We start from the raw sequence: 18,054 nt of genomic DNA, 5'->3' as shown, positions 1-18,054 counted from the left end.
CAGGAGGAGAGGAAACTTAGGGAACACTTAGAGAGGCCCTAGATTGCCTCAAGATCTAACCTTGTTTAATATTCACATTGTGGTATACATATTAAAGGGTTTTAACCAAAAAGGATTCATTATTGTTACCATTTATAAGCCATTTTAGAGACTTACCTCAGGGATTCCGGAGCCACAGGCATAAGGTGCAAACACCTTGACAAGAGATACGGCAAGGAAGGCAAACAGTAGAGCCCAGAGGACGTACATAAAATAATTGACTATGTAGGCAAAGGCTCCCTAAAGCAGGGAAAAAAGAAAAGAAGTTTTGTTAGCTCAGACAGCCTCAGTAAGGCATGCAGCTCTTCTGAGTAATAGATTTTCAGGAGAGGAAGTCAGAGAGAAAAAACCTAATATTAAATTGCTTAAGATGTTTCTTTCCCGATTATCAGCAAAGCTTCTACTAAAAACACTGTCAGCCCATTTGCTTCTGAAAATGAAGGGCTTGCTACACCCAAAAGAAACTGACAATGGCTTCTAAGGACAAACAAGAACCAGGGCAAACAAATTCCTGAAGCAAATTCACTTTCTATATGAGTAGTTTGATAGGTTTTGTAGCCAACGGTACAGTTGACCCTTAAACAGATACTGACCCCTAAGCAGCTGAAAATCCCCATATAACTTTTTTTTTAATTTTTCAATTATAGTTTACATCAGTATTACTTTGTATTAGTTTCAGGTGTATAGCAGAGCAGATAGACAACCATATACTTTACAAAGTGATCCCCCAATATTTCAATTACCCACCTGGCCCTATAGTTATTAGAATATTATTGACTATATTCTCTATCTGTAATTTCCATCCCTGCAAGTATTCTGAAATTATCCATTTGTACTTCTTTTTTTAAAATATATTATTTATTTTTTACAGAGAGGAAGGGAGAGGGATAGAGAGTTATCAACATCGATGAGAGAGAAACATCGATCAGCTGTCTCCTGCACACCTCCCACTGGGGATGTGCCCGCAACCAAGGTACATGCCCTTGGCCAGAATCGAACCTGGGACCCTTGAATCTGCAGGCTGATGCTCTATCCACTGAGCCAAACCGGGTAGGGCTCCATTTGTACTTCTTAATCCCTTCGCCTATTTCACCCAGTGCCCCAACACCTCTGGCAACTATCACTCTGTTCTCTGTATCTATGAGTCTGTTTCTATTTTGTTCATTTATTTTGTTCTTTAGATTCCCCATATAACTTTTGACTCCCCCCAAACTTAACTACAGTTGGCTCTTCACATCCATGGATTAAACCAACTGAAAATAAAAAACTGTCTTTGATATGCAGTTGGGAAACCACGATGGTAATATGAAAATACTGTGTTCCATCTGTGGTTGGTTGAATCCCTGGAGGTTTGAATCCATGAAGGAGAACACAAAGGGCTGATTATATTGAAAAAATTCTGCATATAAGTGGACCCGCACAGTGCACAGTTCAAGACTGTGTTGTTCAAGAGTCAACTGTAGCCTGGCCAGCCTGGCTCAGTGGTTGAGCGTCGACCTATGAACCAGGAGCTCAGGGTTCAATTCCTGGTCAGGGCATGTGCCCAGGTTGCGGGCTCAATCCCCAGGAGGGGGCATGCAGAAGGCAGCCAATCAATGATTCTCTCTCATCATTGAGGTTTCTCTCTCCCTCTCCTTTCCTCTCTAAAATCAATAAAAATATGGTTTTTTTTAAAAGTCAACTTTATTAAGATTAACAGGCCTTCTATTCAAATGGCAGGAACTTGGCTACACATTTGAAGTTTGGGTTGGCTCTAAAGTTTCATTAAATTCACCTTTGGCAATCTACCTCAGTGTCAAATTCTCATAGAAGGTATAGTGTCTAAAATTCATGGGTGTTTTTCTTAAAATACACAGTTATGTTCTGTAGAGAATGATCACATCTTTGAGAGAATTTTGCTTCTACAGATTCAGCAACAAGTTTATGTAGTAGGAAGTTTCAGACTCTGACCATAAAACAAAACCAGTAAAATGCCAGATATCCCAAAGAATAAAATGGCAATAGCTATTTTTTAAATGGAGAAAATAGAATCAAGATAATATACTTTTGAAACTACCCTATGATAACAAAGTCTGTGAGAAAATAAATCTAATTTTAACCACCAATAAGAAATCACCAACATTAAAGGGCTTGCAAATAGTTATGTCCTATAAAAAATATTTTTAACATAAGGAGATTATGCATGCTGATATACACATTGGAAGTTGAAATTCAATCAAATTACACAAAACTCAATGAACTTTTGACTTTTTAAAACATAATGCTATTTAAAAAATTGCTGACCTAGACAAGGAGAACCAAAATGGACAGGTTTTTTCTGAATTATAATTTTGACACAGGTTTTCCATTATCTTACTCCCTCAGAGAAACATATATTTGTTCTCTCTTTGCCTTTGGAATGTAGCTAGGGAAGAGGACTCCAGAAATTGGAAACAAAGAGGAAAGGGGGGAGAAAGGGAACGTAGCTGAAATTGGCTAGAGGCAGAGACCAGGAGGCCAAGTTCTTGGCAGGAGAACTCTTAAAACCCAGAAGACTGTTTCCCCAAGAAAGGATTTTGTTCATAAAAAGGAGAGCCAGATAAATTTTTCACTTAAAAAATCTCAAGTTCCAGTTTGAAAGTTATGGTTGGAACACTTCAAAATATTCCCAGCTATAAAGGGTTAGCAGGGATGGGCCCTGTGGTGATGCAACAATAGTTCCATATCTCGATTGTGGTGGTGGTTACATAAATCTATACATGTAATAAAATTGCAGGAGACTACACACACACACACACACACACACACACACACACACACAGAGAGAGAGAGAGAGAGAGAGAGAGAGAGAGAGAGAGAGAGAGAGAGGCATGTAAAACAGAAGAAATAAGGTCGGTGGAGTGTACCATTGTCAATTTCCTTGTTTTGCTATTATACTATACTTGATGTTAGCATTGGGAAAAGAGAGGCTGGGTGAAAGATAGAGGAGACCTCCCTATATACTGTTTTTGCAACTTCCTGTGAATCTATACTTCAAAAATAAGCTTTCTAAAGCAAGGGAATCATACACACATAAGATACACACACACACACACACACACACACACACACACACACTCACCCTAAATTCCAGTGCTTCTCAAATTTTTCTACCCAAGTACTGCTAATCTAGGAAAGTAAATAGAGATATCAGGGCAGGGGATGGGGGCACCCAGGAGCAGAGCTGAAATAGAAATTATGTTTTATCTTAACAAACATGGGAATTTTGCATTTCTTTTTAATGATTGTTTACATTTAATTTTTGAGAAAAAATCTGCCAAATATGTAGGAAAGACTGATATTCTGGGAAGGCACATAGCATTTATCCTGTGGTTTCACCTATTCTCTGGCATGCTGACCCCATTTGAGAAGCTTAGATTTAAACCCTCTCATACATACAGTATATATTTACCACTGTTATTGAACTCTGTTCCCCAAACCAAAATATGCACAGCCATATATACACATAAACACTGTTATTCCTGACTTTATTATTCTCCTACCCTTTTTTCCCTTGACTGACTGACTGTGTGTGTGTGTGTGTGCGTGTGTGTGTGTGTGTGAGCACGCATGCCCCATTTCAAATGTGGACCAAAGTAGGTGGGGAGAAAGTATATGTAATACTTTCAACAATAAAGATTTAAAATAAAAAATAAATAAAACATTACATGAATCTTAAAAAATACAAACAGCCCGGCCAGTGTGGCTCAGTGGTGGAGCATCGACCTATGAACCAGGAGGTCATGGTTCCATTCTCGTTCAGGGCACATGCCTGGGTTGTGGGTTCTATCCCCAGTAGGGGGCATGCAGGAAGCGGCTGATGGATGATTCTCTCTCATCATTGATGTTTCTATCTCTCTCTCTCCCTCTCCCTTCCTCTCTGAAGTCAACAAAAATATATTAAAAATAAATAAATAAAATAAAAGTACAAACATATGTCCTAGTGTTATCCCCCTCACTTCACCAACAGAGTGGATGAGGAGTGAGCTGAGATAGTACCTGTTTTAATTAGTAGAAGTCAGAGTGAAATTGGGAATTGACAGTTGCTTTGTTCAGTTTTATTTTCTGTTTTTGTTTTTAGTAGGAAAGATCTAACTTACAACCAAGTGGCAACAGGAAGGCAAAAAACTGCAAAACAAAGTTAATACTTCTTTGAAAAATATAGGCTAGCAGAGAAGGACAAATGAAAATACTGACAATCTCAAAATGGGACTGGGGTAAGTTTATTCCTGGGTTTCTGTTGTTTTGATATAGATTTTTTCATATTCAGAACATAAGTTTTTACTTATACTAAGGGTGTCATTAGAGCATTTTGAGCAAAGAATACATACCATAGTTTTTTTAATGTTGTAATTTAATGCTCAGGGGAAAATTACTTTTGGAATCTACACAATAAACATTCATAACCCAGTCCATCCTTTGTTAGAAATTGTAGCTTTCCTGTTGGTTGGCTCTAACTTTTCTACTGAAATTATTAGAGAAAGATAGATTCAGTCACACTGTGTACTAAAACCAAGAAGAAACAATAAGCTTGTTTAAAACAAGCAAAAATGTTAAGTAATTGTGTAAGCATCAAACACTTCCACATGCCAGAAGAGATGGAAATAGGACTGCACTTAAAAGCACAGAAAAAGGAAGCTGGCACTGGTTCCCGTTTTCATGAAAAGGAAAACAAGGGGAGAGTCCACAGTTGCCATGAGTACAGTATAAGAAAAGAAGGAAATGTAAGAATAAAAGTCAGTGGTTCCAAAATCTTCACTACACGTTACCTCTTCTGTGCTGATGAGAAGCTGAGACCAGCTATTCCACTTGGGACATTTGTCTTTGTTTTCAAAAGTGACCTGATCAGAGTCCCAGCAACAGTGTTCATGGTTAAACCACAATCCTTCTGTGCATATACCTTCTTTTAAGTCTGTCATCCAATGAGCAGAGATGTCTATCAAGCCAGCTAGGGAACCTGATTTGAAGGGAGAGAAGGAAGGGCCAAAAATTTTAGAGCAAATGACAGAAAAGGGATAAAAATAATGGACAAACATATACTTTTCCCCATTCCATCTGCAACTTCTTTCTGCTTGTCTGTCTGCTTGATTTTCACCTACTGTCTCTAATAGATTTCACTTATTATTAAATGCCTGTTCAAGAGGGAAAAACAAAACAAAACGTTGTCTACATTAAACACTGTGTCAATAGAATTTCTATATAGGGGAAACTTAAGGGAGAGCAAAGAGGTTGGGTGGGAACAAGGAGCAAATAGATTTGACCTTCAGCTGATTTACATGGAAAGATTCTGCTTTGGCCCTAGCCAGTTTGGCTCAGTGGATAGAGCATCAGCCTGCAGACTGAAGGGTCCCGGGTTCGATTCCGGTCAAGGGCACATGCCTGGGTTGCAGGCTGGATCCCCAGTTGGGGGCATGCAGGAGGCAGCCTGTCGATGATTCTCTCTCCTCATTCTCTCTCACTCTCCCCTCCTCTCTGAAATCAATAAAAATATTTTTTAAAGCATTATAGTTTTTAAAAAAGAAAGGTTCTGCTTTGACTTAGAGTTAATGAATACTGATCCATAAAGACAGTCAAGTTTATTAAAGATTATTTTATTCTCACTATATACGTTAAGATTGAGAAAACTTGAATTGACCATATTAAAGAATATGATATGAGTGGGGGGGGAGGATGGGGGTTAATGGGGGGGGGGAATGAGGACACATTTGTAATTCCTTAACTAATAAAGAATTTAAAGATTAAAAAAAGAATATGATATGATATCTTATTTAAGATGGCGTGGGGAGGGGAACCGATGAAGGCTATGGGTGAAGGACTCAGTCTTGATAGTGATTTTGTCCCGTGGACAAAGGAATTTGAGCAATGGGCAGGAAGGCATTCTAGGCTAAGGGAACTAAATTTATAAAAGCACCCACATAGAAGGTTACATGAAGCTGTAGACGTATTGAAGCCTCCTGAGCCTAGGACATAAACACTCTGAAGTTTTCTCAGTGAGAGGAGCAAACAATATTATATACATAACATTCATCAAAGAAAAATGTGAGAAAGTAATAGTGAATGGGAACTTAGGCACTATGGCTAATAGACTGATAGGGTTAAGATAGTTATAGTACTTTCAATTTTGGCCTTCTCATCATTTCTGTCACCCAGATGAAGAAATTATGGCATACAAAAATTAAATGGTCTAGAATATAACTTTAGGGAAATAGTAAAGACATCATAAAATTCACAGCCCCTGAATCCCCAGACTGTTCCTGCATTCAGACACACTGCTTCTATTTTAGCTCCCTAATGCTTAAAAACAAAATACCCTGTGTGTATGAGGGAAAGAAAAATATTCACCTAGTGACAAGAAATACATAAAAAAGTTGAGGATATTACGTTTACATTCCAACAGGCTGGAGGCCATGTCATGTGTATGTTTTGGTAGGTGCTAAAAGTGTTAACACTGGTTATTTACATACTTGAATAACCTAGTCAAATCTAACACAGTTTGATACCTATTCTTGGCCACTCCAACTCCCACCTTCTCTTCCTTCTAACTCTTATTGCACTTATTGCCTGGATTCCGAAAATTAACATGATAATTAACATGATGTTAGAGTTTGGCTTGTTCTCTAGTAGTTTCATGCATGCATGTCTTATCCTAACTAACATGGGTACCCTCAATGCTGTCTTCCCTTCTACTTCTACCTCTCCTTCTTTTCCCAACCAGCTCCTTCTTCCCTGATTACAAATTTCATAAAATGCTTTTCCATGTCCTTCTTACCACTTCAAGCTTTTGTCCCTTCTCTACTTCCAATGAACACCAAATATCTCCAAAACTTTCATACTGCTTGCCTCCCCCTGAACTCTTGCCCCTAATATTTGCCTGAGATGGTTTTTCGAGGTCATTGGTATTCTCTTAACTGCTAAACTATATAACCTTTTCTCAGTCCTCTTCCTTCTCTTCAGCATCTCTGCAACACTTGGGGCTACAGATCACTTAATCTATTATTAGCTAGCTCTAAATTGGCCAGACCATGTTCTCTCTCCTGTGCAAGGCAGAAGGGGCACCATTAACACCCTAGACCACAGGGTGGCAAATTATGGTCTGAGAGTCAAATCTGCCTCTGTGTTTGTAAATAAAGTTTTTCTTGGTCACAGCCCCACTCATTTGTTTACCTAATGTCTATGGCTGTTGTCATGCTACAGAAACCATTTGGCCCATAAATCCTAAAATAATTACTATCTGATCCTTTAGAGAAAATGTTTGCTGACCACTGCCCTAGATCATCTTTGAAAATCCAGCTATGGCTGAGACATTCCTCATTGCAGCAATCATCGTATACTCCATGGCTTATGAATTATCTCTAGGTAACAGCAGCAGAGGTACCATTAATAACTGGGCTCTGTGCTGAGTGCTATGTGCGTTCTATCTCATTTAATCTCCGCACAAATGAGTAATAATAGATACTCATTATCCCCACTTTATAGATCAGTAAACTGAAGTTTTCAAGGGTTCAGAAACTTGCCAAAAGTCCCAAAACTAGCAAGTGGTGAGGCTTGGATTCAAATCTAGGCAGCCACAAACTACAGCCTGTGCTGTTAATTGCTATTTCATCTCATCCAACTCCAGGTTTCCCACTTAACATTCATTTTAACTCAATATTCCAGATCTTCCTGCGCCCATCTTTTAATGCCATAAGGCAACATCTCTTAGCATCTCTGCCAGGTATTCTTGGCTTTCTGCTTCCTCCAGAGGAGGGGAAACCTGCTTGGGAACTTGCTTTAAAGCTGTATTTGCATAGCAAGTGTAATATTCTAAGTTAGATCGTATATTACTTGCAGTGGCTTGGGAGGTTGATGGAGATGATAGGGAAAGGTGGTAGCAGCCCACTTCTTAGCCACCATGAAAGAATGAGATGGTAAACTCCTTCAGGATATGAGCCATGTATTACATGCTTTTCTTTATCCCTAATTGAGAGAGTAGATGTTTAAGAAATAGCTACAAAAATGTCTCAGGAAGTCCTCTTCTACATCTTCTCTCCTAAACCCCATGTACTATGTATTTTTTTAAAAAAACTTTTCAATAGAAGGGCTCTTCCTCAAGGCCATGCTAACAGCACCTTAAAATGAATACATTTCGTGGTGTACAAATGCATTTAAATGTAATTCCTCATTTAACATCATTTATTTACAGGAGATGCAGGTACAGTGGGGTCTTGACTTACGAGTGTCCCGACTAACGAGTTTTTCGAGATACGAGCCGTCTCTCGGCCGATTTTTTGCTTTGAGTTGCGAGCTAAAATTCGGGTTACGAGCCAGCTTCAGATACCCCACCGCTAGTTGGCGCAGCGAACGTCACAGTGAACGCCACAACATCAGCCCAGCATCACGTGTCTCACTCATTCACTGTTGATTTGACATACGAGTAATTTGAGTTACGAGCTCCGTCATGGAACAAATTAAACTCGTAAGTCAAGGCCCCACTGTATTAGTATCCCTTTACCACAGGGACATGAGCTTCCAAAAGATCCATCAGCAATTTATTTCATGTAGGAGAAATGTAAAGCACAGCACTCAACTCAGGCCATGACTTAGGGTAGGGGCATACCAAAATTTTGTGAGATTTATTTAGAAAACTAACAGAGTTTACCATACCTGATAAAAGCCCAATAAGTAGCATCAACAACCAGCCAGAAAAAGCATCACTCACACTGTGAATTAAGGCCCATGTTGATTCTTTGCTTTTATTGGTAATCTAAGGAGAAATGAGAAAACATTGGTACATTCTACACACACGGTTGCTTTTTCACCTCCAAATATGCAACAGAGTAAAGAAATGCAAAGACAAATATACTTATTGGGAATAGAAACCAATTTGGAGCTACTTCTCAAACAACCTTTGGCTGACCCAACGTAACCAAGAACTTAGAGGTTTATTGAACCTTGACTACTGATCCCCACCAACGTCATCTACAATATCGAAATGCCTGCGAGTATCTTAATCAGGCCTTCCCCATTCAGTCGCTGATTTCTTAAAGCATCAATCTATTTTGCTTACTAAAGTGGTCTCTTTCCACCCTAGACATCAGATATTTCAAGGATGGTCTCCTGACTCACAACAAATAGTTTGATTGTCTTTCAAAGAATAAATAAACATAAGCTTATTTGAGTGCTGAAAGTACAATCTGAGGTGTACTATCCAGAGTTGTGCTTCAGGTCAGGCAAATTGTTAAGACTTGATCCCCCAAGCACCTAACAGTAGGTTGATCATAGATACTACATGATATTAGAAATGCATCTCTTTATTTTCAAAAACCTGCTGGGAATATCTGAGGCTATCAAGAGGTACAGAAAGTTTTACCTTTAAGGTCCTAACCTTGTCAATTTAACCCTTCAGTGCCCACATTCAAAACCAAGCATTGTGACAGCTTTGTCATTGGTAGTTCCCTCTTCTCTGTACTTCTATTTTTTTTTTTTAAATATATTTTATTGATTTTTTACAGAGAGGAAGGGAGAGAGATAGAGAGTTAGAAACATCGATGAGAGAGAGACATCGATCAGCTGCCTCCTGCACATCTCCTACTGGGGATGTGCCCGCAACCCAGCTACATGCCCTCAATTTAACCCTTCAGTGCCCACATTCAAAACCAAGCATTGTGACAGCTTTGTCATTGGTAGTTCCCTCTTCTCTGTACTTCTATTTTTTATCTTTGAAATTATGACTTAGCCACTCATCTTTATCTACAGCAACATCACAAATAATTATAATAAATTATTATTTTAAAAACGTAAAGTAGTTAAAATTTTCATGTTGATCTATAACTTCAAGTTTCCAGTTCAGTGGTGAAAGTAGGTGAGGTGACATTTTTCCCTGTGACAGTGTTTCCATTTGAACATTTCATAAACAAATTTTAATTTATTTTGAATTATTGGCATAATTTGTCTTAGATGCAACCATTTTAATATAATGGGAAATATGCTCTTGTCATATCACAGATTACTTTTGCAATGTGAATAATGTTGAATATGCAACTGTTGACAAATTGAACTCTGAATTACAGAGAGCCGAAATTCAAAAGCCATACAATTCCAAATTTTAAAGCCTACTTGATGAATTGATAAAATAAATAGAATACGTATGTGCTCCCAAATATCAGAAAGCTTTTTTAAAATTTATCTTCCAGCTGCCTCCTTAGCGCAGTAGGCAGCGCGTCAGTCTTATAAAATTTATCTTCATTGTTGAAAGTATTACAGATGTCTCCTTTTTTCCCCCATTGACCCTTTCTAGCTTGCACCTGCCCTCCACCCCAGGTCTCCACCATACTATAGTCTGTGTCCATGGGTTATGCATATATACATATATATTCTTTGGTTTATAGAAATCACTCTTTTAAGTTAGGATAAGAAAATTCCTATGGGAGTTTTCAGTGGGATAATCAGTGGGATTATCACAAATCCAAGGATTACAAAGGAATTTCTCAAAACCTGTACTTGGGACAACCTGACTCCTGGGTTCCAGTGGTCATGAGAACACCAGTCAGTAGCTGGGAAAGGTTTAAGAATGAAAAGTGGCCCGGCCGGCGTGGCTCAGTGGTTAAGCGTTGACTTATGAACCAGGAGGTCATAGTTCGATTCCCAGTCAGGGCACATGCCCAGGTTGGGGGCTCAATCCCCAGTAGGGAGTGTGCAGGAGACAGCCAATCCACGATTCCATTTCATCATTGATGTTTCTCTCTCTCTTCTTCTCCCTTCCTCTCTGAAATCAATTTTTAAAAAAATAATGGAAAGTGATCTGCTTCAGAGATTTACTGAGAAAGAAATCATGAACTCTGGGCAGAATGGGGTAACCTTAAAAATCAAAAATTAAATTCAGAGTCAAAGCAGAAAGAGTAAGAAGGAAAATATAATAATACCTACCGTTGGTTGAAGAAATGTCTCCCCAGAGGATCACCTACTGAATCAGGGTCACTGGGCTGGGGCCCTACCTTATTAATAAGCTCTCCATGTGCTCCTGACACAAACTAGAAATTATGATTCCCTCACTTAAATGATACACAGCAACAAGTTCAAGGCAAATGATCTTGCTAAACTGCTCTGAAAAGTTTTCATCATACTTTGAAAAGTGGAGAAATTCTCTTGTCATATTCACAAGAAGCTGTCATAGCCATAAGTACCATCCATCTATTACCTATCAAGTTAAATCAATGCCCTTAATTTGAATTTGATTGATCTTGTGGTTTTGTTTGAGCCCAATACTGTGGGGCCTTGACTTACGATTGTCCCGACTAACGAGTTTTTCGAGATACAAGCCGTCCCTCGGCTGATTTTTTGCTTTGAGTTGCGAGCTAAAATTCGGGTTACAAGCCAGCTTCAGATACCCCACCGCTAGTTGGCGCAGCGAACGTCACAGTGAATGCCACAACATCAGCCCAGCATCACGTGTCTCACTCGTTCACCTTAATGATTTGACATAAGAGTAATTTGAGTTACGAGCTCCGTCACGGAACGAATTAAACTCGTAAGTCAAGGTCCCACTGTACATAAATTTACTTTGGTTTTATGGTTGTACAAGAGCTACCAGCACAAAAAGTCTATCTTGTATGTTTCAGTAAACACTAAAGCTCTGAGGTTTTTTTCTTTTATTCCTTTAAAAAGAACCCATTTACTTTTCTTAGTTCTAAAAATCCTGTTTTAAGGGAAAACCATAAAAGGGAGATGAAATGAGAAAGGAGGATCTTTGAAATTTATTTTGGTCACTCCCACCAATTTTGGTTTCACTTGTCTGCATAGGTATTTATACCCATTTCAGGCTGCAAAGATCCTTCTCAACCACTTACTCTAGAAAGAAAAATCATCATTAAATAAAAATTCTTTTCAAAATCATATAAAGACACATTACAAATAAAACTCTACATTGCCAATAGAAACCAGATTCAGCCACATCCAGGGCTGAAGGAATGACATATAAAGTATATCTTCAACTTCTTACCCTGGTGTTTCCTAACACTCATGTGCCATTTTTCACCTTACCTCTCGATGCCTATCCCGGTCTCGAGACTTCTCTCTCACCCAATCAATTGTATTGAAATCATCATAGGTCCCCACACCAGGGATTGGCTCCTCCAAGAAATCCATCATCCTAGTTGAAGAACCTATTCCTCCACCATTGTATGACTTGTCCTCTATATTGAACAGGAAACAAGACGTTAGTACTTCAGACATTCATCATTTTTAATATCTCTTTTCTGGGCACCAATAGGTGAGCCCTTAAACTATCAGAAGACTACTGTTAGGGTGTGCTGACAAAGCAATAAAATCAATCACCTGGTGAGAACATTTATCACATTCAGAGGTTTCAATGGTCTAAGCACAAAATGAGTGTCTTCAGGCAGTGTAAATGGAAGGGGACAGATGAGAGTGGAAGTATAAAGGGAGAACTGACAGGAGTTGAAGTGCAGTGGGAAAGGATTTATAAACAAAAGACGGGAGCTTGGAGCAGCTGAAGTATTTCAGTTTCTGTTATGGAAGGGAGACAAAGGGGTCAAAGACCTTTGTAGACATATCACAGCAGAAAGCATTTTACGTTTATGAGGCAATAATTCAATCGTGGGAGGTGGCTTTTGCCTGAATGGGGACTCCAAAGAAAGCTTGTCAGCCTCTTCAAGCGTTAAGCTGGCTGGAATGTACATATTTTCTTTCAATAGGTAGAAGACTTTGATCCCTGATGTAACAGGCTTGTAGAAACTTTTACTAAGTATATCAGAACAATCTAAGATTTATAAGTAGAGATTTAAAGAGCAGTGTAGGGCTCCACAATGATGTCCCTCCTTGATCCTTCAATCGGAAGAAACAAATCCATTTTTCCAACAATCACAGCCCTTTATCTGCTCTGCCTTTAGTATTTCTATTACAATTATTATGTAAATGCTTTATCTTCTTTTCTGGACTAGAAGCTCTTCAAAGGCAGCCCTAGATCTGACTCGTCATTGCCTTCTCCAGCATATAGCATCTGCCCAAGGCTCAATTAATATCAGCTAAACCAAAGTTTGTTTGATAAACAGTGGTGATAAGGGAGAAGTAGTCAAACTCAGAAGTTGTACTCATACAAGGTTACTTAGTACGGCTTAACAAACTTACTCAAAATATGTCTACAGTTCCCTTTTGAAACAATATTTAGCTATTAAACACAAAATGTAAAACAGTACTCAGGTATTTATGTAAATGAACTCTGAGGAAAAATGCAGAGTAATGCCATAATTGAACTCAGACAGCCAGAGCTCACATTTGCAGCATCAACGTTGGCAGATCCAAAGCTTTATCTAGACTATTTGGTAATGAATTCCTCTGCAGAGAAAGTCAAAGTGGGCCTGAACTAACCCCCCACCCCTCTTATCTGCATCCCCATTTTGACTCTAAACTTCTAACAGACAACTTCAGCACTCCGATGGGGTCAATTGGAATTAACGCTCAAGCTATATCTGGTTTACAAATTTGAGTCTTCCAAATACCTAATTCAGCATATCTTTCACAAGCAACACACATATTTGAAAGAAGAAAACTCTGCAGAATCTAAATCATATCGAAGGTAAGGCTGGGGGTGGTGTTGGACGGGAGGAGGTGAACAAGTTAATCTTAAAACCCCTAATCAAAGTCCTTTCTCTATCTTCCAGCCTACCTGGCTGTAAAATGGTTGGCTGCTGAATCACCAGTCCAGCATTTCCTATCATGTTAGTGGCATACTGATAAAGATCAGTGTTGGCGTGCTGTTTGAGAGCTTAGAGGGAAATAGCCAGCTAGGAAATGAGGGCAGAAAGAGAATAAAGTATGTTGGGGGGGGGGCGGGGACAAGCTGTTTCAATTCTCAAGACAAACGCTTACATGAACACAGGACACCAAAAAATCAGAAATTTATTTTTTAAAGCAGGTTAATGCTTCAGTGGAATTTGCTCTGGTTTAAGAGTGTCCCTTTCAGGAGAAATTAAGTAAGGATTTTGTGAAACTGATTTTTAAAAGCAACAGCTATCTAATGTTACACTATTATCAAATGAAGCCCCCCAGCTCAAAGGATATTAAGACAAAATGAAAATCTGCAACAGCTTCCTAAGAGAAATGAAAGAATCCTCTTACATCACTAGGTAACATGAGCACTGCATCATCCTTCTCTGTAGATAGTCTCCTATTATAAATGCAAATTGTCAGGCAGCTCTAAAAGAGCAGGCAGTCATTAGAATCTGACAACAGACTGCTTGTGATTCTCCAGATTCCCTTCTCCCTGGGGTCACGCTTCTGTCCCTGGCCAGGCTCAAGTCAGCTTACCTTCAATTACGGCTTTCTTTTTTTCTGCCTCAAGGAAGAAATAACCTTGGCAGCCCGCATTTGGTCATTTAGGTTGAGAAGCTTTTACAGAAGGAGCCCCGGTATAAACTGCTTTAGAGGGGCACTTGCTGCTTTCTCTGCCTTTCACAGGAACAAACACCACCTAAAGAACCACCAGTGTTCCCCGGCAGTCAGAGTGTGATGTCACTGTTGGAATCACGTGACCAGACCCTTGGACCAGCCTTGGAGAAAGGAAGATTTTTAACCAAGCACAGAAGCCTTAAAGATGTAGGCTCATAAAACAAATGCCATCAGAGTGGGGGCAGTCAGGGCAGTTCAGAAAACTAGGTTCCATTTCCATCTGATTTATTTCACTTAGTGTAATACCCTCAAGGAAAGACAAAAATCACATGATATCACTTATGTGTAGAATATAAAATAAAACAAAAGAAACAAATAAGTGAACAAACAAAACAAAAACAAACTCATAGATACAGAGAACAGACTGCTGGTTACCAGAGGGGAGGGAGTGGGGAAGGCAAAAATGGGTCAAGAGGGTCAAATATATGGTGATGGATGGAAACTAGGTTTTTAGTGGTGAGCACGCAGTAGGGTATACAGCTATCGAATTATAATGTTGTACACCTGAAACTTTTATAATGTTATAAACCATGTTACCTCAGTAAAAAAAATTTAAATGAAAACTGGGGTCCAGACAAGTTTTAGTCTTCAGACCACATTTAGCAGAAAATCCAAGAAGGCAAAGTAGAAATCTCCAAAAGCATTTAGAGTTACAGGGATCCTAAGTAAAAAAGGGAGAGAGGCAATACAGAAAAGGCTTTTAAAAAACTGCACTGCATAGCAATAACCCAGATAAAATCTCACAAATATTAACACTGACTGAAAGATCCCAGACCCAAGAGAGTACATAACATGATTCTTTTCATACAAGCAAAACCAGGCAAACCTAAATTATATAAGTGACTACATTACAAAGAGAAGCAAGAAAATGATGAAAGTAAAAACAGTGGCTACCCAAAGAAAGAGAGGGGGTTGTCATCTGGATGGAGCATATGGTAAGGGTAGAGCTTCTGGAATGCTTGTAAATTTTTCTTTTTTTTTAAAGATGACAACATTTATTGAGTGACTTCTATCATGTATTATGTTAGCAGTTACATATAGCAGTTACTTAACATATTCTCTTCATCCATTTAATCAACAAACATTATGTAACTTATAGCCAGTTTGTGGCCAAACTGAAATTTTTTCATGTTGGCTATTATCATTTTTTAAAAATTTATCTTTATTGTTGAAAGTATTGCAGATGTCCCCCTTACCCCCCATTGACCTCCCTTCTCCCTACTCGCATCCCCTCCCCAGGCCTTCACCCCACTATTTTCTTTGTCCATGGGTTATACATATATGCATATTAGTTCTTTGGTTGATCTCTCCCCCCTTCCCTCTGAGGATACTCAGTCTGTTGCATGCTTCCATGTCTCTGGATCTATTTTGTTTGTCAGTTTATTTTGTTCAATAGATTTCACATATGAGTGAGATCCTGTGATACTTATCTTTCTCTGACTGGCTTATTTCACTCAGCATAATACTCTCCAGGTCCCTCCATGCTGTCTCAAAGGGTAAGAGATCCCTCTTTTTTATAGCTGCATAGTATTCCATTGATCTGAGCAGTGATTACCTGAGTGCTGACATTACAATTATTCTTTAAACTGTACACATATGTTTTATGCCTTTCTATGTAAACATCCTAATTAGAGAAAAATAAAAAACGAACTGCACATGAACTGACTATGCAAGGTCAGTTATTTAAAAGTACCTTATAACTTTGAGCCCTAGCTGGTTTGGCTCAGTGGATAGAGCGTGACCAGAGCCTGTGGACTGAAGGGTCCCAGGTTCGATTCCAGTCAAGGGCACATGACCTGGTTACGGGCTCGGTCCCCAGTACGGGGCATGCAGGAGGCAGCCGATCAATGATTCTCTGTCATCATTGATGTTTATAACTCTCTCCCTTTCCCTTCCTCTCTGAAATCAATAAAAACATATTTAAAATAGAATAAAATAAAATCACCTAACAACTTTGAAAACCCAGAATACAGTTAAGAAAATGAGTTGTTCCTTAGTATTAGTGCTCTAGCCAGAAAGAAACAAAAAATTAGATCTCATTAATCCAAATTGGGTAAAAGTAGCTATTTTAGCCATGAAAACAAATTCACTAATACCTGTGCACTATTTTAAAGACTTTCCCACCCAAGCTGGTTTGGCTCAGAGGATAGAGCCATCGGCCTGTGGACCAAAGGGTCCCGGGTTCGATTCTGGTCAAGGGCACATACCTTGGTTGCAGGCTCCTCCCCAGCCTGGGCCCTGGTTGGGGCTCGTGCAGGAGGCAACCAATCGATATGTTTCTCTTACATAGATATTTCTCTCTGTCTTTCCGTCTCTCTTCCACTCTCCCTAAAAATCAATGAGAAAATATCCTCACGTGAGGATTAACAAAAAAGAGGAGAAAAAAAAAGAAAGAAAGGCTTTCCCTTCGTTGACCCTATTCTGAGAGCTATTTTTAAGCAGGTCTTAATTAATTGTACAATAAGGCCAGGCCAGTAAAGAAGAATCAAATTGCCATTTCCCAACTTCCTAAGTGAATCCATAGGATGGCCACTGTTAAACATTAATCCATTTAGCGTGCTCCAATAATCAAACCTAAATGGAGGGCTTTAAAATGTGGGGTTACTCTAATCAGTTCTTAAGGCCCAATACATCCTGAAATGTTAATACAACAAAACCTTATGAAATGTAAGGAACTTCAGGAAACCTATATCCTCTAAGTCTCGTCCATCATTATTATAACATCTCAGTTTCTTATTTTTAATATATTTTTATTGACTTCAGAGAGGAAAGGAGAAGGATGGAAACATCAATTATGAGAGAGAATCATTGATCAGCTGCCTCCTGAATAACTCTCCCCCAACACACACACACACACACACACACACACACACACACACACACACTGGGGATTGAGCCCACAACCCATGTGCCTTGACCATGGAATCGAACAGTGACCTCCTGGTTTCTAGGTGGATGCTCAACCACACACCAGCTGGGGAACATCTCAGTTTCTTGATGCATGACTAAGAAGATTTAAAATTAAATAGCAACCCTAACCAGTTTGGCTCAGTGGATAGAGCGTCGGCCTGCAGACTGAAGGGTCCCAGATTCGATTCCGGTCAAGGGCATGTACCTTGGTTTCGGGCACATCCCCAGTAGGGGGTGTGCAGGAGGCAGCTCATCGATGTTTCTAACTCTCTATCCCTCTCCCTTCCTCTCTGTAAAAAATCAATAAAATATATTTTTAAAAAATTAAATTAAATTAAATAGCAACTGATGGTATTGTGGCAATAAACTACAAAGCGTAAAAAGCAAAACTATTTGTGGCCCAAGTGGGACTGTCTTATACAATTACACTTTTAGAAAAGTATATATGTATATATATCTTACTTAAGGAGGATGGCACGCCCAACCTCACAATCCTCCTTCAAGGTCATTCTTTATTAAGTAGGATTCTACCTGTAGTATTTAAAAACCACTACAGAAATCACTTATATTATCTAATAAGACTTGCATTACCTTATTAGACTATAAGATGCTGTTTGTTATGGTACCTAGAAAATGCTCTTC

The 18,054-nt window shown here is 39.0% G+C and overlaps 1 protein-coding gene across 1 annotated transcript in view; it reads right to left on the bottom strand.

Annotated features, from left to right (window-relative positions):
* CLCN5 (chloride voltage-gated channel 5) overlaps positions 1–18,054 on the bottom strand; it is a 157,499-nt gene that overhangs the window by 18,239 nt on the left and 121,206 nt on the right. Inside the window, exons 6-9 of the mRNA XM_006097204.3 lie at positions 12,076–12,227; positions 8,701–8,800; positions 4,827–5,014; positions 157–279 (exon numbers count right to left, since the gene is read on the bottom strand). Of these exons, the coding sequence (XP_006097266.1) occupies positions 157–279; positions 4,827–5,014; positions 8,701–8,800; positions 12,076–12,227 (563 nt within the window). The remainder of the gene's footprint in view (positions 1–156; positions 280–4,826; positions 5,015–8,700; positions 8,801–12,075; positions 12,228–18,054) is intronic.

The sequence above is a fragment of the Myotis lucifugus genome, unplaced genomic scaffold (assembly GCF_000147115.1).
Source record: "Myotis lucifugus unplaced genomic scaffold, Myoluc2.0 scaffold_196, whole genome shotgun sequence".
NCBI classification, from domain to species: domain Eukaryota; kingdom Metazoa; phylum Chordata; class Mammalia; order Chiroptera; family Vespertilionidae; genus Myotis; species Myotis lucifugus.
This window is presented reverse-complemented; position numbering and strand designations above follow the sequence as displayed.